General features: G+C 44.6%; 1 protein-coding gene across 5 annotated transcripts in view; it reads right to left on the bottom strand.

The window, feature by feature from the left end:
* The window catches only part of COL25A1 (collagen type XXV alpha 1 chain), a 588,595-nt gene extending 573,709 nt beyond the window's left edge, over positions 1-14,886 (bottom strand). For all 5 annotated transcript variants that reach the window (XM_040329411.1, XM_040329395.1, XM_040329418.1 and 2 more), the window contains exon 1: positions 14,240-14,886. In XM_040329411.1, the coding sequence (XP_040185345.1) occupies positions 14,240-14,539 (300 nt within the window). In that variant the 5' untranslated portion in view covers positions 14,540-14,886. The remainder of the gene's footprint in view (positions 1-14,239) is intronic.
* Positions 14,887-21,168: the final 6,282 nt, after the last annotated feature.

The following is a 21,168-nucleotide window of genomic DNA, read 5'->3' as shown; positions in this document are numbered from 1 at the left end:
CTGAAGCAAACCATATTAGATTCCAAGGCAACCATGTCCCAGACCACTTCTTCCACCCGGTTTGCTTAAAGGGGTTGTAAAGGAAAACATTTTTTTTTTCCCTAAATAGTTTCCTTTACCTTAGTGCAGTCCTCCTTCACTTACCTCATCCTTCCATTTTGCTTTTAAATGTTCTTATTTCTTCTGAGAAATCCTCACTTCCTGTTCTTCTGTCTGTAACTCCACACAGTAATGTAAGGCTTTCTCCCTGGTGTGGAGAATGCCTCTTGAGGGGGGAGGGGGCGAGCAGGAGTGTCAGGACGCCCACTAACACACAGCTCCTTTCTCTATCTGCAAAGCAGAGAGTGTCCTGACATGCCTGCTCGTTACAGACAGAAGAACAGGAAGTGAGGATTTCTCAGAAGAAATAAGGACATTTAAAATCAAAATGGAAGAATGAGGTAAGTGAAGGAGGACTGCACTAAGGTAAAGGAAGCTATTTAGGGAATTCTTTTTTTTACCTTTACAACCCCTTTAATTTTCTTATGATTGTCAGCGCCATCTAGTGGCCATAATGTTGTATTTTATTTGTGTTCCTCAATCAGGAAAATACTGCATTATACCCACTGGATGGAGCTGATGATCATAGGAAACAATCACATTAGGCAAATACAGTTAACATATGTGATGGCTGTGTGAATGCTTGGGACATTTGCACAGCAACATTTTTATAAATAGACACCCTAGCGTGAGTACACCCTTAAAGGCTGTTCAGCTGACTGGCATCATGCCATAGTGCCACCCAATTGCAATAACTAACACTGCAGAATGCTAGTTTCTTTGATGGGTTTCTCAAATCTGCCATTTCTAAATCAACATTGTCGTGTAGATAGCATAGGCATAAAAGGAAAGAGAGATCACGGATACCAGAACCTCACAATGTACCTGGGTCTTTAACCACCTGTCCACCGCCCGCCGTCAAATGACGGTGGGAGGAAGACCTTCTTGTTCTGGGCGGACGTTATATGACGTTTCCCCTTCACAAGTCACTAGGGTAGGGTGACCAGACATCCCCAGTTTCAGGGGACAGTCCCCTGATTGAGGACACTGTCCCCGGACCAAGTCTGTCCCTGGTTTTGTCCCCAGATTGGATTTAATAGGGGGCAGGGGCAATTTCAATGACAGTCAGTGCAGAATTAAAATAAAATAAAAATTAGAATTAAACACCCCTGCTCCGCCATGCCTACTAGCTTAGGGGGGTTGTATTTTTTTCATTATCTGTGCCCCTTTCTGATGATCATGTGCTGGTCAGAGCGGAGGGAATATTTCTTCAGTTTTGGGCACATTCCCATTCAGCTTTGCTCGCAAGTTCTTCTGCCTTGGCTCAAATCCTGGCCAGCCGACCTGCCTATCTCCTTGCCTTCCCTGGCGGAGTGATCTTCCTCCGCTCCCCATCCAGTAGTAACCGGGAGCCGAAGAGTCAGGCTGCATTCACACTATAGCGTACTGAATCGCGGCTATTTGTCCCACGAATTGCGGCGGCAAATAGCTGCGTTTTGTACCGCGATTCGCGGCGACAAAACGCCGCGATTGTGAATGCAGCCTGTGACCCCCTCTATGGAGATGGTTCTAGCCGAACGCCGAAAGACGCCTGAAAAAAAGGTCCGGGACCTTTTTTCAGGCGTCAGGCGTCAGGCGTCCGGCGTTCGGCGTGGAGATGTGAACCATCTCCATAGAGGGCAAAGCTAAAGCATCCCTCTGGCGTGTCGGGGCGGCAGTGGCGTTCACACTACAGGCGTATATACGCCTAGGTGTGAACGGGGCCTAAGACTTGAGAGGCTGTGAGGCGGGCGGCGATGGGCAGAGAGTCACTGATTGTTGCCATTACTAGTAAAAAAAAAATATGTCCCCGGATTTAATTTTAAAAATCTGGTCACCTTACACTAGGGGGGGCGCGCACACGCCCGCCGCATCACTGGGGACCAGATGTGCGTGCCCGGCAGCCGCAATGGCCGCCAGGAACCCGCGATTGCCCAGTAACTGAGCAAGACCGTGGATCTGTGTGTGTAAACACACAAATCCACATCCTGTCAGGGAGAGGAGACCGATGTTGTGTCCCTTATACATAGGGACAACCATCGGTCACCTCCCCCAGTCAGTCCCCTCCCCCCACAGTAAGAATCACTCCCTAGGGAACACATTAACCCCTTGATCGCCCCCTAGTGTTAACCCCTTCCCTTCCAGTCATATTTATACAGTAATCAATGCATTTTTATAGCAGGGGTCGCTGTATAAATGTGAATGGTCCCAAAAAAAATTCAAAAGTGTCCGATGTGTCCGCTGCAATATCGCAGTCACGATAAAAATCGCTGTTCGCCGCCATTACTAGTAAAAAAATAATAATAATAAAAATGCTATAAATCTATCCCCTATTTTGTAGCTGCTATAACTTTTGCGCAAACCAATCAATATATGCTTATTGCGATTTTTTTTACCAAAACTATGTAGAAGATCCTACGGGGTAAAAATTACCGCACCAGCCATGCAGACACTGGCTGGAAAAAGCGCCCAGAGGCGATTCAGTTCGCATGCGTTGCGCTATACAAGTCATTCATTCAAGAACGCGTATCGGCCTAAACTGAGAAAAAAAATTGTTTAAAAAAAATGGATATTTATTATAGCAAAAAGTAAAAAATATTTTGGCCCAGATTCTCAAAGGACTTACGACGGCGCAGCGCCATGTACGCCGTCGCAAGTCCTAATCTGGGCCGTCATTTGGAGCAATGCACACTGGGATATTTTACGGACGGCGCATGCGCCGTTCGTTCGGCGCGGGGACGCGCTTCATTTAAATGTTACACGCCCCCTACCCACCGAATTTGAATTCCGCCGGGTGATTTACGCTACGCCGCCGCAACTTTACAGGCAAGTGCTTTGTGAATAAAGCACTTGCCTGAAAAACTTGCGGCGGCGTAACGTAAATCGGATACGTTACGCCGCCGCATACATACGCCCAATGTACCTGAATCTGGCCCTGTGTTTTTTTAAAACTTGTCCTTCTTCTTTTGTTTATAGCGTAAGAAATAAAAAGCGCAGAGGTGATCAAATACCACTAAAAGAAAGCTCTTTTTGTGGGGAAAAAATTATAAAAATGTCATTTGTGTGCAGTGTTGCATGACTGCGCAATTGTCATTCAAAGCGCTGAAAGCTGAAAAATGGTTTGAGCAGGAAAGGGGGTGAAAGTGCCCAGTAGGCAAGTGGTTAAACAAAATATGAAGACAAGCAATAGAGCTAATTTATATATCATAATGGCATTTTTTTTTTTTTAGCTGATTACAGTGATCTGTATAAATAAGGTCTTTATTCTGAATGTCTTCAATAGATAGAGTACACACATCAACTATAGGTTTAAGGTGAACATATTAGATGGCATTGCCATTCATGTGCTCCTGGAGGAATCCTCCTAATCTTTATATAGTCAGAGATTGCCCTTTGGGTCTTCAGCGCTTTGAACTCCCATACTACTGCCCGGCTTGCTTTCAGGACAGTCATATAGAAGAGTCAGTGATGTTATAATAATCTGTGGCAACGCACAGTCCATTATCTGGCCAATTCAATGAAAACAATATTGGATGTGATACTGTATTATATAGTAACAACATACACTATTATAACAAACCATGTACTTGTACAAAAAAAAAAAAAAAAGACCATGTTAGGCAAACTAACTGTCTGCAAACCTATTACATACTCCGAGGACCTTGTGTTCTTTCTGAAGTATGAATTTAGCCAAACAGCAGCAGATGACCATTTACTGTAGATGAGCCGGGGGAAAATATCAGATAAGACATTGCCGTTTACTGAATGTTTAACATATGAATGGACATAATAAGGAGTTGGCGTTGTGTTTTTATAAAACATTAGCAGACCTACCCTATGAATGTATTCTACACAAGTTTTATGTGTGCATACTTAATAATCTGTTTCACTTGTTTTTACAGCTGTTTTTATACTCAGCCTATTGCACTTAGCCATATCATTTGCACGGGGCAGCTATTTTATAGCAGTAGTATACTTCACACCTAATATATGTTAAACTAGCAATTATAAAATGATTTCATGTAAGAGCCCATTTTGAGAAATGCATATATGAATACTGGGATACACATGGGTATTCCATAGCAATGTGCAGCAGGACAGTGGGTTGGATTGTTGTGCCTGAGCCGATTGAAGTAGCAAATTAAAAATTTCACCGTAAGGGCTTGTGTCTACTGGCGGCAAACGGCGGTTTGGGGGCTTTTTTTTTTTTCTTTTTAACTCTGAAATATTCCAAAACCACCTCCTCCAACTGCAACAATGCAATTGTTAAGCCTCGTACACGCAATCGGATTTTCCGTCGGGAATTGTGTGATGGCAGGCTGTTGTCGGAAAAAACGACCGTTTGTATGCTCTATCGGACAATTGTTGTCGGATTTTCCACAGACAAATAGGGATAGCATGCTTTAACCACTTGAGACCCACGCTATAGACAAAAGACGTCCACAGCGCGGCTCTCAAGTGCTAAGTGGACGTCTTTAGACGTCCTTTTATGTGCATTACCCGCACGCGCCACTGGGGGGAGCGCAGCGGGTAAACACTGTCCCGGCGCATCGCTGGGAAGCCGATGCGTGTACCTGGCGGCTGCGATGTCCGCCGGGTACACGCGATCGTCGGTAACACAGCAGGGACGTGGAGCTCTGTGTGTAAACACAGAGCTCCACGTGCTGTCAGAGGAGAGGAGACCGATCTGTGTCCCTTGTACATAGGGACACAGCATCGGTCACCTCCCCCAGTCACCCCCCTCCCCCCACACAGTTAGAACACACCCAGGATACAAATTTAACCCCTTCCTCACCCCCTAGTGTTAACCCATTCCCTGTCAGTCACATTTATAAAGTAATTAGTGCATTTTTATAGCACTGATCGCTGTATAAATGTGAATGGTCCCAAATTTGTGTCAAAAGTGTCCGATACGTCCGCCGCAATATCGCAGTCTCAATAAAAAACGCAGATCGCCGCCATTACTAGTAAAAAAAAAAATAATTAGAAAAAATCATAATTCTGTTCCCTATTTTGTAGGCGCTATAACTTTTGCGCAAACCAGTCGCTTATTGCGATTTTTTTTTTTATTTTACAAAAATACGTCGAAAAATACGTATCGGCCTTAACTGAGAAAAAAAATCGTTTTTTTAAAAAAAAAATTGGGATATTTATTATAGCAACAAGTAAAAAATATATATATATTTTTTAAATTGTCGCTCTTTTTTTGTTTATAGCGCAAAAAATAAAAAACGCAGAGGTGATCAAATACCACCAAAATAAAGCTCTATTTGTGGGGAAAAAAGGACGTCAATTTTGTTTGGGAACCACGTCGCACGACCGCGCAAATGTCAGTTAAAGCGACACAGTGCCGGAAGCTGAAATTTTGCCTGGGCACGAAGGGGGTTTATGTGCCCAGTAAGCAAGTGGTTAAAATTGTCTGCCAACAAATGTGTGATGTTGGATTATCCGATCAGTTGTACACCAGTCCCTCGGACAAAACGCCAAAGTACAAAGACGTATGCTCGGAGGCAATGCTCACCATAACACAACATTAGCAGAAGTTGCCCAAAGGGTGGCGCTAAAGAGCTGAAAAAACACGTAGTTTTGTGTTTGTTGGCCGATTCTTTGCCGTTTGTATGCAAGACAAGTTCACGGCCAACGCCCTTCGGACAAAAGTCAGAGGCTTTGGGCTAGATCCACGTAGCGCGGCGCATTTGTAAGTCCTGCGTAGTGTATCTCAGATACACTACGCCGCCGTAACTTACAGCGTATTTCCCGTATCCACAAAGAATTTGCGCCGTAAGTTACGGTGGCGTAGTGTAAATGTGTCGGCGTAAGGGCGCGCAATTCAAATCACTAAGTTGTGGGCATGTTTTATGTTAATACGTCTTGACCCCATGTAAATGACGTTTTTTTTTACGGTCTGTCTTTTTTTTACGGTCCGCATGCTCCAAATTAACCCGCAACAAGCCAATGCTTTCGACGTGAACGTAATTCTACGCAAAGCCCTATTCGCAAACGTTTTACGCAAACAACGGAAGATTCGACGCTGGCCCGACGTCCATACTTAACATTGGCTACGCCTCATATAGCAGGGGTAACTTTACGCCGGAAAAGGCCTTATGGAAACAGCGTAAAGAAATGCGCCGGCCGGACGTACGTTTGTGGATTGGCGTATCTAGTTAATTTGCATACTCGACGCGGAAATCGACGGATGCGCCACCTAGCGGCCAGCGTAAATATGCACCTTAGATCCGACGGCGTACTAAGACTTACGCCAGTCGGATCTAGCCCAGCTTCAGGCGTATCTTGTTTTGTGGATACAAAACAAAGATACACCGGAGCAACCTAGAAGTTACGCGGCGTATCAATATATACGCCAGCGTAACTGCTTCGTGGATCTGGCCCTTTGTCTGCAGAAAGTCCGATCTTGTGTACGAGGCTTAAGACACAATACCTATGTAAGCACCAGCATTGTGGTACATAAAAAATTAAAACTGAGAAATGCAGCACCTTTCAACTTCTCAACCCAAGAGAAGTCTAAAAACTGCTCGCAAAAACTTGACATGCTTTTTTTAAGCGTTTGTAAGGGTTAGTTCAAACCACATGCAGTTCCGTGTGTTTTTTCTGCATCAAAAATAATGGAAAGAAGGTTATAGGGTTTCCAAGTTCACACCAGTGCAGTCAGTTCCAGGGCGTTCCTGTTCCAGATAAAAAAGTATAACATGCTGAATTTTTCCTGCATTGGACTGTACTGCAATGCAGTAAAACACATTAAAAAACACACAAGAATGCATAAAAAACACACTGGACCCCAGTACAGTGGGAAAAAAAAGAAGAAAAAAAGCATCTGGAATGTATCCAGAAACGCATTATAAACGCAACAAAAATTCACCGGAATGCATCAAAAGCATGCATGCAAAGACACATCCGGAACAGATCTGGAGTGCATTTTTGTGGTGTGAATCGGTCCTTAACGCTTATTAGTGCAGTCTACCTAATGGAATCACCAACATTCCTGTTAGTTTTCTGAATATTAAGGGGGCACCCTGCCATGCTTTGTGGCTCCTTGGCATAGAGTCTCACTCCTCCTGTTGCATTCTGTAAGATAATTTATAAAACCTGGAGGACACAGGAGCTTCCCTGCAATACCCCTAACAGGTGGCCGGACCCGAGAGTGGAGGAGCAGAACAGAAGCCCTACCACCAAAAAATAGCTTAGCAGATGCCCCAGCCCACATTTATCTACCCTATCGGCCTAATAAAATTCTTAGGTTCATATATGTTATAATCTAACCAAGCAATCTGTAAAATCAGCTATAACCCTGGTTCATGCTGCACACCGCACACATTCCTGTGCAATTCACATGCAATCCGGCGTGATTTGAGACATTCATATTGAATGGCTCAAATCATACTGCATTTGCATAAAAAAGGTGCGGGCAGCTTTTTTTTTTTTTCATTTGCACTGGAAGCAGATCGCATGGGTCCAAACATCCGGTTCAGGCAAACGCACTGTGTTTTTCAACCTGCTTTTGGGGTGTCGTTAACTTTTAACTGACGCCTGCAGCAGATCGCATGAACACAATGTGCGATTGCTATGCGGTGCTGGAAACGCATACAAATTGCGGTGTTTCCCGCATCGCATTAGTTTGAACTAGGGCTTGCATTTACCAAATCTATGTAATACGAGGACCTACCTAACCTATCCTATCAATTTGTATCCATTCAGGCAGGCCATTTGCACCATATAGCTGTTGGCAGATCGAAATAAGATTGTAACGTATTCCGGTTTTGCGTCAATTTAAATTGTTCCTGCATTATTTTTGGAAAATTTGGGTGCAACCTGCATAGACATTTGTGCACGAAGCTGCACAGATGCAGAGGCGGCTCTCTAATTAGGCAAATTAGGCGGTCGTCTAAAGCCTCACACTCCCAGGGGCCTCGTGGTTGCCTAATTTTCTTAACGTGTGTGTGGGTTTCCCCGTCTTGCGTCCGGGGCCACAACTAGTTTTCCCCACCCAGGGGCGGAGTGTCGCTGACCACTGCCTGAGGTCCCAGAGTCAGTGGGTGGCACCATGTACTCCCCGTCTCCTCCCCTCCTGTGGTGCACCATGGATCTCCAGCCATGTGCAGAGCTTTCAGCAGCTGAGCAAGCTCCCCTATCTCCTCTGCAGGATGGACGATCTGTAATGGAGGACCTGCCACGTCTAAGATTTGCCTAAGGCCTCGCAAAGCCTAGAGCCGCCTCTGCACAGATGTCTTTCAAGTCGCACCCGAAGTAGCACTGATGCACAACTTTGAAATTGTGCGATTTCAGGTGACGTGGTAGGTTAATTGGCTTCTGTCAAAATTGGCCCTAGTATATGAATGTGAGTTAGGGACTTTAGATTGTAAGCTCCTAGAGGGTAGGGACTGATGTGAATGTATATGTAAAGCGCTGCGTAAATTGACTGCGCTATAGTACCTTAAATAATAATAATAATAATAATAATAATAAGTCGCACAATGGTAAAGCCGCAGTCAATGTGAACGAAGGCTTAAAGGAGTTTGTACAATCAGGCTGTAACCCATGTGGTGAACTTTAGATCTGGTTTGCCAGGACTGGTCTTTACATAGCTGCAAGCTAAGGGCATTGAAGGGCATTTGTACTAAAAGGGTTGTACAAGCCTGAAGCATCGTACACACGACCAAGTTTCTCGGCAAAAACCAGAGCAACTTGCTGGGTTTTTTTTTTTGCAGAGGAAACCGGTCGTGTGTACACTTTTCGACGAGGAGACTGTCGAGGATCTCGTCGAGCCAAAAAGAGAGCAAGTTCTCTATTTCCTTGACGGGAATGGAGAAAATTGGCTCGCCGAGATCCTCGACAGCCTAACAAGGAACTTGACGAGCAAAACAATGTGTTTCGCCCGTCGAGTTCCTCGGTCGTGTGTACGAGGCCTGAGGCCTCGTACACACGACCGAGTTTCTCGGCAAAAAACAGCAAGAAACTTGCTGTGTTTTTTTTTGCAGAGGAAACCGGTCGTGTGTACATTTTTCGACAAGGAAACTGTCGAGGAACTTGACGAGCCAAAAAGAGAGCATGTTCTCTTTTTCCCTAACAAGGAACTCGACAAGCAAAACGATGTGTTTCGCCCATTGAGATCCTCGGTCGTGTGTACGAGGCCTTACAGTGAAACACTTCAAAATAAAAAAAGTGGTAAAATGATCGAAAATCAGGTAAGTGAAAATAAGGTGGCTCTTTTTTTTTTAACCATGTATTAATATCGGATTCTACAAAAGGCAATAGGAAAGACGGGACAGAGCAGCTGCTACCATCTGCAGCCCTACTAATACCTTTGTAGTCCTACTTAATAACTTCATTTACTTTGGTCCTCACGCTGTTTACTTTACATAAGTGAAAAAATAAACGTGTCCCAAAACAAAAAAACTCTATTTCATGTCTGACTCCAAAACAAATAATAGTAGATTTAAACAATAATAAATAAAAAGGAACTCTGAAGCTGAATGATAAATACAATCTTCAGGACACCAAGGGTGCTGCTATATCCTGGCACCCAGGACTGGTGCCCCAGGTCTCCTTTGATACATGGAATTGATACAAAGTTATTCATATTCCAGTTTTGAAACATTGTGTCATTTATCTTTTTATTTTTTTATTATTATACTATTATTATTTCTTTTGTTTTCATCTAAGAAATAATAGCACATTGGGGGTTATTTACGAAAGGCAAATTCACTTTGCACTACAAGTGATACGCTACGCCGCCGTAACTTAAATTTTTTTTTTTGGTATCCTGAAAGGATTTCTGCTGCAAGTTACGGCGGCGTAGCGTAACTTAGGCGGCGTAAGGGCGTGCAATTCAAATGTATGTGATGGGGGCGTGTTTTATGTAAATACGTCTTGACCCGACGTAAATGATGTTTTTTTTCAACTGCGCATGCGCCGTCCGTGGGGGTATCCCAGTACGCATGCTCGAAATTAAACGGGAACAAGCCAATGCTTACGACGGTGACATCATTCTATGCAAATCCCTATTCGCGAACGACTTACGCAAACTACGTAAAAAATTAAAAATTGGACGCGGGAACGACGGCCATAACATTGAGTATGCCTCATATAGCAGGGGTAACTATACGCCGGAAAAAGCCGAACGCAAAAGACGTAAAAAAATGCGTCGGCCGGACGTACGTTCGTGGATCGCCGTATCTAGCTAATTTGCATACTCGACGCAGAATTCGACGGAAACGCCACCTAGCGGCTGCAGGAAAAATGCACCTAAGATCCGATGGCGTACTAAGACGTACGCCTGTCGGATCGAGCCCAGATGTAGTCGTATCTTGTTTTGTAGATGCAAAACAAAGATACGACGCGTGAACTTTGAAATTACGCGGCGTATCAATAGATACGCCGGCGTAATTCTTCGGTGGATCTGGCCCAAAATGTGGTGCAGCTGTACATAGTAACCAATCAGCTTTTAACTTCGGCTTGTTCAATTAAACGTTCACAATAAGACTCCATTCACACCTAAGCGTAGTGCAGTGACAGCTGCGCCACATTCCTTTTTTTTTTAGCTTTTTTTTGTTTTTTTTTGGAGAGGCGCCATTTATTTAAAAACGCTCCAAAAGAAGCTTATGTACCAATTGTTGGCAGGGAGCCAGGAGCATTTGGCGTTGAGATTTTTACTGACAAAATCGCACCATGTTTGGGTTGCCATTAAGAATTAATGGCATCGCAAACGCATTGCGTGCGCGATTCTGTCCGCGTTTTCAGTACGCTCAGGGGTGAACAGAGCATGAAACCTAGAAGCTGATTGGTTACTATGCACAGCTGCACCAGATTCTGTGTGCATTCGTTTTAGTATATCTCCCCCAATGATTACTACTATTGGCTATAGCCTCTGGCAGTAATCGCATGTAAAAAAAAATCCAACAGACTGGTAGTACCCAAGTCGATTAATGGATCAACTTGGGTACAATCAGCATGCCCATAGATGGATCTAATCTCAGCCAGTCCCGGACGAATTTCGATCCACGTATGGCTGGCTTAACAGTTTCCTCTATCCACTATATACAGCACAGATGGCCAAACCTTCGACTATCTGCCTATCTGATTGGATGCGGCTGCATTTGTGCCAACAATTTTCCACCCATTCCTTTGATTTTTTTAAATCAAGGGATGTCAGGCAGGAGTTGTCCAACAGGGCCACCCACTGAGTGAATTCCATCCAGTTCTTTAGACTCAGATTTGATCATCTTTAGTCATCATTGAGTCCTACCAGCCCCTGAACATTTTAACACATGTTGAGGTACTGCATTCTATTAGGATCCTAGAAATGCCCCTGTAGTACACGATATGTCATGGGTCTTTAAACTATGGCCCTCCAGTTGTTCAGGAACTACAATTCCCATCATGCCTAGTCATGTCTGTAAATGTCAATGTGTTACAATGCCTCATGGGATGTGTAGTTCTACAACATCTGGAGGGCCGTAGTTTGAGGATCCCTGCGATATGTATATAGTCATAAGTAGTTAAAGCGGAAATAAACCCCAAACAAAAAAATAATAATATAGTAATATAATGTGCATACCAATTTTTGAATGTTTTCTTTTTGGGGCTTTTTTTTTTATGTTCACCTTGTGATCCTGTCAGTAACACATTTCCTTCTTAGGGTGTCTCAACTCTGGATGGAGGAATAATGGAGACACCCTTGGACAGCAGCATTGTCAGTTTGAGGAGAGGGTAGTGTTAAGCTGGCCATACATTATACAGTTTTCTTATTCAATTTCCTTTAGATTTACCTTCAACTATGTAGTGCCTGATTGCATACAAATTAAATTTGACCACATATTATACGGTTTTGGTAAACCTAAGAATGTACAATAACATTGTTTAATGTATGGCCAGCCTTAGTCTGCATTCACACATCAGTGATTTAAAAAGCGCTGATGTGGGATTGGAAAATCGCGGGACTCGCATTTGAGATGCCCTTCATTTGAATAATACATTAAATCGCGCCTAACAGTAGCTCCTGAACTTTTTGGGGGCGACATGCTTCCCGCAATGTGTGTTGCCGCAATTGCAGCGTGATTTATCATGCGACGGACCCGCGCCACGATTTGGGGTGTCATTCAAAAAAATGGCATCTTACATTCGAGTCCCGAAATTTGCTATTCACACATCATCGCTTTCAAATCGCGACAATATCGGAAACGCTGATGTGTGAATGCAGCCTAAGATGCACTAACAGATTAGATGGACTTGACTAACAAATTGAAGAAGTAAACTGTATAAGCAATTACAGTAATGCCATGTACACACGATCGGTTCATCCGATGAAAACGGTCTGATGGATTTTTTCATCAGATATCCGATGAAGCTGACTTTCATCAGTCTTGCCTACACACCATCAGTTAAAAAACCGATCGTGTCAGAACGCGGTGACGTAAAACACAATGACGTGCTGAGAAAAATGAAGTTCAATGCTTCCGAGCATGCGTCGACTTGATTCTGAGCATGCGTTGATTTTTAACCAATGGATTTCCCCACAGACGATCATTTTTTTTTTCTATCGGTTTTTTAACCATCAGATAGTTTTAAAACAAGTTCTACGTTTTTTCACCGATGGATAAAAAACTGATGGGGCCCACACACGATCGGTTCGTCTGATGAAAATGGTCCATCAGACGAACTGATCGTGTGTACGCGGCATTACAGTATTTTCTTCTTTTGGGATAAAGCTTTTACATAAATGAATACAAGCTGATCATTCTAAGCACCCCTGTTAGTGTTAAATGATTTGTCTCAACCCTTTAACTGCTACATCTGCAGAATAGTTTAGTCTGTTAAGGCTCCATGCACACTAGCATTATTTTTATGCAACAAAAAAAATGCTTGAAAAAAACGCTGGTAATAGCTTTTTGTAGTGGTGTATTGTTTTAGTAGCATTTAGGCACCTTTAGGAGTGTTAGCTTTTTGTTTTTTTGTAGTTCTTTAAAAAAAAATGCTATTAGTAGCGTTTAGCAGCGTTTCATGCTGTTTCTGCTGGGAAAACAATCCAAGAAGCGATACAAAAAAATAAAAAATAAAATTGCTCCTAGAAGCCAAAGCTCAAAAAATGCTAATAGCCTAAAGTAGTGGGCATGGACACATAGGATAACACTATTTAGCGTCTAGGAGCAGAAAAAAATGCCAATAGCCCAAAGTAGTGGGCATGGATACATAGGATAACACTATTTAGCTTCTAGGAGCAAAAAAAAATGCCAATAGCCTAAAGTAGTGGGCATGGACACATAGGATAACACTATTTAGCGTCTAGGAGCAGAAAAAAATGCCAATAGCCTAAAGTAGCGGGCATGGACACATAGGATAACACTATTTAGCATCTAGGAGCAGAAAAAAATGCCAATAGCCTAAAGTAGTGGGCATGGACACATAGGATAACACTATTTAGCGTCTAGGAGCAGAAAAAAATGCCAATAGCCTAAAGTAGTGGGCATGGATACATAGGATAACACTATTTAGCTTCTAGGAGCAGAAAAAAAATGCCAATAGCCTAAAGTAGTGGGCATGGATACATAGGATAACACTATTTAGCTTCTAGGAGCAGAAAAAAATGCCAATAGCCTAAAGTAGTGGGCATGGATACATAGGATAACACTATTTAGCTTCTAGGAGCAGAAAAAAAATGCCAATAGCCTAAAGTAGTGGGCATGGATACATAGCATAACACTATTTAGCTTCTAGGAGCAGAAAAAAATGCTAATAACAGCTTAAAAAATATATATGCTAGTGTGCATGGAGCCTAAGCCCCCGTTCACATAAGTGCGATTTGACAATGTCAAATTGCATGCCAAATCGCAGCCTATTACCGGAAACGGCGCTCTGCCAATTCAGCGGAATTCGCACGTTCAGTGTGAACAAGGGTTAAAGGAAATTAAAAAATAACAGACTTACTGGCCAGATCACCAAGTGAGAATAAAGGGGAAAAACTAGCGCAGCCATCACACCTGATGCCGCGTAAACACGGTCGTTTTTTGTCTTGTAAAAAAAGTCATTTTTCTCATGAAAAAAAACGACGTTTTGAAAAACGACATAAAAAATGACATTTTTGGTTTGTGGTCTATTACTGCATTAAAGGCTTGCACAAAGTGATGCTGGGAAAAAAAAAGATCCACACCTGGGACAGAAGTCGGTCCACCTTCTCTTGGACTATGGAGTTGAGCTGATCCACAGATAATCCAGGCACATGGAAGATCTCCCCAGACTGGCCATGCTCTATAGTCCCCATCCTGTCCTGCAGCTCCCCGTTCTTCCCATTCAGGTACAGGCAGGATGCTAGAGAGAAGAGAGACAGCACCAAAGCCAGGAAGCTGGGCAAAGTCCTACTCCAGGTTGCCCATCCATCCCTTGGCTTGTCCTCCTCACCCTTCTGCAAGTTGTAGAGCACCTTCTTCCCAGCTTCTGCCTTCACCAACATCTCCCCTTGGTGGTGGATCGATACTTCAATGGGTGATGATGAGGAAGGTCCTAAAGGAGACAAGTGGAGAGAGGTGAAGGTAGGTGCTCCTTGGTCACTCTCAGCTCCCTGCAGTCATTTAGGACTTGTTGCTAGCCCCTGGATTGAGCTGTGCTCCCCCCTTTGTAGGAATAGAGTTGCAGCCGGCAGGGAAATGATTGGAGAGAGGTGGGAAACGTGCTAGAAGAGCGGCTCGGAGGGAGAAGTGTGTGTTTTCCTGCCCCCTTGTGTGCTTTAAATATCCGAGCTGTCAGTGGAAGCGGCGGCGGCGGCGCGCAGTGCCCAGTCTATGGAGACAGCGGACCCCACCTCCCCGCCCAGGACACTCGCTGGATCGGCCTCATTAGCATACATGTCCACCTACATGAGCGATCACTGCCCGATTGGCTGCTCGGCTGGGGCTCATTAACATAATAGGAGCAGGCTGCTGGGCATGGGGAGAGTGCCAGTAATGGCACTGGCAGCGCTGCAGATAAGGGTACACATCATACAGCAAGGACCAGGACATAATGAGGATACCCCAGTCCTATGTCACATCACCGACTGGTCTGGAGGTACTCTCCTGATTCTGACTGCTGCCCTACTTCATTTACCACCTTAAAGTGGCACTAAACTTTGGTTATAAAAATAAAACAAAAAATATTATATTATATAATATAGTATATAAAATAGTGTGTGTATATATATATATATATTTAAATACTATATTGCCAAAAGTATTGGGACACCTGCTGGGGTGGACGGAGATTACGGGGCCCCCGGGCAATAGGAGATTATGGAGCCCCCGGGGCAATAGGAGATTATGAGGCCCCCGGGCAATAGGAGATTATGGGGCCACACAGTACACACATACACAGTATACACACACAGACACACAGTAAACACACACAGAATACACATACACACACTGAAAAGGTACTGGGCACTTAAAGGGGTTGTAAAGGTTTGTTTTTTTATTTTCTAAATAAGCTAGCGCATTGTTTGTTCACTTACCTTTTCCCTTGATTTCCCTTCTAAATGTTTTCTTTTTCTTTGTCTGAATTTCTCACTTCCTGTTCCTCCTCTATAAGCTGTTCTGGCTGACTAACCCCCAGCCAGAACGGCTCGGATGATGGGGGCAAGCTTACTGAGGAGAAACAGGAAGTGAGAAATTCAGACAAAGAAAACAAACATTAGGAAGGGAAATCGAAGGAAAAGGTAAGTGAACCAACAATGCACTAGCTTAAAGTGGAAGTAAACCCACACTCATCCTTTCTAAACTACTGCCATAGTGCTGATCTATAAGGATATACATGCCTCCTGAATGTTTTCTTACCTGTCAAATGTCTCCCCCCCTGTCTGTTATAAGAACTGAAAAACTGAAGATTCTGTGTGTGGATCTGTTGTCTGCAGCTCTGTGGGTGGAGTCGTGATGTCAGTAGACTGCCCGCCCTCCTCTACACTCCCCTTGTCAACATGCATTTTCTCCTGTGTATTCCTTATACCAGCCCTCAAAATTTCCACTCGCCTGCTAGCATTTGGCGAGTGGATTTAAGCTGGGGGCGAGTGATAACAGTTCTGCATGACCAATAGTCCAATCTGTGCCTACACTTAGAGCCACGCTGCGATTGGCGGCCGAAGAGGAAAGGTGCGTGCTCAGGAAAAGTAGTCGGGTGAGCCGCACACATGCAGAGCAGTACACAGGTGCTCTCCTTACAATTCTCGTTAAGCCATGGGACCCAACAGTATGACCTCTCTGAGCCTGGCTTCCCAACCTGACCAATGTAGCTGGAGAGCAGAGAGCAGAAAGGAACAAGTGAGCTGGAGGACTGCGATTATCACCACTCTGGGTGTCCCAGGTAGGCAGTGCAGCACAGCGCTCACCAAGAGTTGCCCTGACAAGAGAGCGGCAGTATGCTGTGCGGTGTCAGTGTGCGCTGTGTTGTGTTGTCAATGGCTATGCAGGTGTGTGAATCTCGGTGCTGGATTATACTGCCTCCCGCTGTGCTGCAGCTCCTCTCCTCACTGCCCTACAATGAAAGGGGGAAGTGGGGACATGCAAGTGTGGAGCCGCACACAGGGGCTCCTGATTATGAGAGTGGGTAGAATAGGAGAGGGAGAGAGAGAGGAGGATGGATGGGGGTTGCAGAGGAGACAGCAAGAGAATGGGGGGAAAGACCATATCCCTCTGGTTTGCCCCAGTGCCATGTCCCTCTGGTTTGCCCCAGTGCCATATCCCTCTGGTTTGCCCCAGTGCCATGTCCCTCTGGTTTGCCCCAGTGCCATGTCCCTCTGGTTTGCCCCAGTGCCATGTCCCTCTGGTTTGCCCCAGTGCCATGTCGCTCTGGTTTGCCCCAGTGCCATGTCCCTCTGGTTTACCCCAGTGCCATGTCCCTCTGGTTTGCCCCAGTGCCATGTCCCTCTGATTTTCCCCAGTGCCCTGTCCCTCTGGTTTGCCCCAGTGCCCTGTCCCTCTGGTCTGCCTCAGTGCCCTGTCCCATTTTGTTAAAATTGTTGTTGGTAATATTTAATTGTGTAACTTGATTCGGCATAAAACATTGTCATTCCATGAGATAATCTACAAGGGCGTTTTTAGGGGCGGAATTAGGGGCGGGGCAGTGTATGGGTTAGGTGAGGCAACTGGTGGCGAGTAACACTTGAGGCCTGGCTAGAAGCTCAGGGCTTGAAATTTTGAGCCCTGCTTACACTAAATTCTGCTATAATCACTAACATCCAGTCAAAATCCAGAAAAGTAACCACATGACTTCAGAAAAGGAGTGGGGGTGGGAATTAAAAAATAATACCTGTCTCCAGGCTAGTGCATGAGATATGTAAACAACCTGTCACTCACAGCAAGGGGGCAGAACGGACTAAGGTTTTTCTCTGTAAGTCTGTTTTATTTCACTGAACAATAAAAGAGGATTGCTCAGAGCTGGATTAACTCTGTGTGGCAAAACTGGGCACAGATGATAGGAAATCTTATACTGTACATTGTGACATCTTAAATAAATTAATACAATTTCGGGTTTACATCCACTTTAAACCTATTTAGAAAATAAAAAACAAACCTTTACAACCCCTTTATGCCCCCCTCCTGCCCAGACGCACTTTGAATGACAATTGCGCAGTCATACAACGCTGTACCCAAATGACATTTTTATCATTTTTTCCCCACAAATAGAGCTTTCTTTTGGTGTTTAATCACCGCTGGGGTTTTTATTTTTTGCTAAACAAACAAAAAAACATGTAAAATGTTGTTAATATGCGCTGATGAGGCGGCACTGGTGGGCACTGATAGGCTGCTCTGGTGGGCACAGATAAGGCAGCACTGATAGGCACAGATAAGGCAGCACTGATAGGCACAGATAAGGTCACACTGATGAGGACAGATAAGGCGGCACTGATGGGCACAGATAAGGCGGCACTTATGGCCACTGATAAGATGGCACTGATGGGCCCTGGTGGGAGGCATTGATGGGTGGCACTGATGGGGACTGGTAGGTGACACTGATGGGCACTGGTAGGTGACACTGATGAGCACTGGTAGGTGACACTGTTGGGTGGCACTGTGGGCACTGATGGGTGGCACTGTGGGTACTGATAGGTGGTGCTGGTGGGCACTGGTAGACAGAACTGTTGTGGACTGGCACGTTGCACAGATGAGCAGGCGACTGCTCTCCTTGATCGGGACTGATGTCCCTCTGACAGACGCCGTGATCGGCTCTTTTTTTCTCCTCACGCTATCTGTTTACATCACATGATCAGCTGTCATTGTCTGATAGCTGATCACGTGGTAAGGGGTCGGGATCGATCCCTTACTCCGATCTGTGATCAGTCAAGTCTCATTGACTTGCTTATCACAGAGCGCGCCGCGCGCACCCTGCAGGGGACGCGCAGGTCGCTTGAGAACAAGAGGACGTGCATGGATGCCCTCCGGATCAAACTCCCAACCCCCCACGGGAGATGGACGGGCAGAGGCCTTCTTACCTTAGGAGGCAAGTGACAGGCATTTCGCCCCTCGCTTCTTGACCATTGCTTCTCCTCCTGGCCGAGCAGGAAGTGGGTTCCGAGACTCCCTGCTGATCAGGTCTCAGGACCCGCTTCCTGATTGGCCAGGAGGAGAAGCAGGAAGACAAAAGCAAATATTAATTCACTATTGTCACACAAGTGGGTGGGCTCGGGGTGCAGAGCCCATTCTTTTTTTAAGCCAATTAAACCTCAGGCTCTACTACTGTGGCTTATCTGGTTCCGCTTCTCCTCCTCTGATACTCTTGTGAACATGTTGTCATCCCCGACATGATCGTTCCTGTATATTCCATTTCCCTGGGACGAGCTGGATTCCTACGCCAGGGTCTCCCTCTCCCCGCACACCCTAAATTACCTTTCTTCGATTGTCCTATCAGCAGCTCACACTCTTCTTTCTGATCCCCCCTAGCTTACTTCTCTTTTCTCTTCCTTCTTTTTTCTCTCTTCCCCTTCTTTCCCTACCTTTTCACATTCTAGATTCTTGATCTCCCATTTTCATTTTCATTTGTGTCCTGTTTGTCATTTTTTCTCTTGGTTTTATTATTTCCCTTCCGTAAATTCTGGTTGCAATTCTGCCAAATACGGGCCTATATAATTCTTGTTTTATGTTGCAGTCATTGATGTTTCTATTGTTTTACATGTTGGTAAGAGTCCCGCTGTGGGCGATAGCCATTTGGTTGACTCTTTACTCAAGCGCACCTGTGACTGTCCTCATGTTGTTTTATGTTTAATATGCTAAAATTTAGGAATGTATCTATGGGAATGTTTGGCCATTCTTCCAGAGGCGTATTTGTGAAGTCAGGCACTGATGTTCTAATTCATCCTAATGGTGTTCTATCGGGTTGAGGTCAGGACTCTGTGCAGGTCAGTCAAGTTCCTCCACCCCAAACTCACTCATCCATGTCTGTATGTGGCAGATATCAGGAATGTAATGAAAAACTACCATTGTTTTAGCAGCTGGTGACTATTGGTGACAGCACCCTACCTTTTGGCATTTTTTTGGGTTAGAAATTGGTGTGCGAACCTCTACTAATCCATTTAATGATTTGTTTTTCTTCTTGTTGTTCTAGGGTCACCTTTTGTAAAAAAAAAAAAAAAAAAATTTCCAGGGAAAAAAGTGTGCATTGAATAACTTTTTATATAGGAGCCGGCAAAGCACTGCAACCATGATTAGTGGATCACCATTCAATGCACAGGTTCCTAAAGATGACAGCTATGATCAAGCACTAATTTATAGAGCGAAACGCGTCAGCTGTTTTACTCCCGTGTTGTGTGCTGTGACTTGTAGTGCATTTTTCCTTTTTTAAATAAAGACAACCATCAAGGTTTTTTGGAGTGCGGCTGTCCATATTTTCTTTTTCCATTTGTTGCCTAAAGATGACACTTTCTGCAGCCGTTGGTCCGTACCAAGGTGTACATCTTCAGTTACAGGGCTGCAGTAGGTGTCAGTGTATTACGAGTACGGTGATCACCACACTTGTGTTTCATTGATGACCGCAAGTCTCTATTCTATGGTGGCAGACAGGACTTGTGATCTATTAATTCACAAATACTTAGAAAAGGCTGACATAACTGTGTGGGCAGAGGTTTTAAATTGGTGGTGTTGTAGGGTAAGGGCATGGATGTGTCTGATGTAGTTCCCCATTCTGGCTACTAGATGGCACCATAGTTAGTAGATTGGGTTAGGTCCAGGACTTTTTAAATTAATAGGCAGTGTTGGTGCCACTAGAGCAGGGGTCTCCAAACTTTCTGAACAAAGGGCCAGTTTACTGTCTTTTAGACTTTCAGGGGGCTACACTTTGGCCAGTGGGAATATAGCCCCATTGTTGGTATTAGGGGAAGAAATCATTCCCCATCATTAGGATCTTCAGGTAAGAATAGTGCCTCATTGTTGGCATTCAGGGAAGGAATAGTGCCCCATCATTACTCTCAATAGGAAGAATCGTGCCTGATTATTGGCATCAGTGGGAGGAATTAGTGTTCCATCATTTGTGGCAGTGGGATGAATAGTGTCCCATTGTTGGAGGTTAGTGGTAGGAATAGTGCCTTATTCAGGCCCGGATTTCCCACAAGGCCACTGAGGCCAGGCCTTGGGGCGGCAGGACTCCAAGGGGCGGCAGTGGCATGGAGTCCCCCGACGCCCGGAAGATACAGTTAAGGGCGGTAATTTCTGGGGGAATCCACTCGCTCGTTAACAAGTGATGGCGGCGATGTCGCCGAAATCACTTGTAAAATATGTGCTCCTATCTGTCCTCCCCTTTCCCCCCCACCCCACATACCTCTCTCTGCTGGCTCTGTCTTCGGGACTCCGTCCTCCCCCCGGCCACCGAGTCTGTCTCCTATCCCTGCTGCCGATGTACACAGTGAGAGGGGAGAGCTGTGCTCTTCCCATCTCAGCTGTGACAGGAGTTCTAGCACAGTGCTAGGACTCCTGTTTTGGAGGTGACAGGGTCAATAAAGAGAACATGTCACCTCCAATTGCTGTCACACAGGAAATTGTTTTCTCCTGTGTGATAGCAAAAAAGTTAAGTGAAAAAAATTGATAATAAATAAATAAATAATAAGAAATAATAATTAAATTAATA

This window comes from Rana temporaria, chromosome 1 (genome assembly GCF_905171775.1).
Source record: "Rana temporaria chromosome 1, aRanTem1.1, whole genome shotgun sequence".
Taxonomy (NCBI): Eukaryota; Metazoa; Chordata; class Amphibia; order Anura; family Ranidae; genus Rana; species Rana temporaria.
This window is presented reverse-complemented; position numbering and strand designations above follow the sequence as displayed.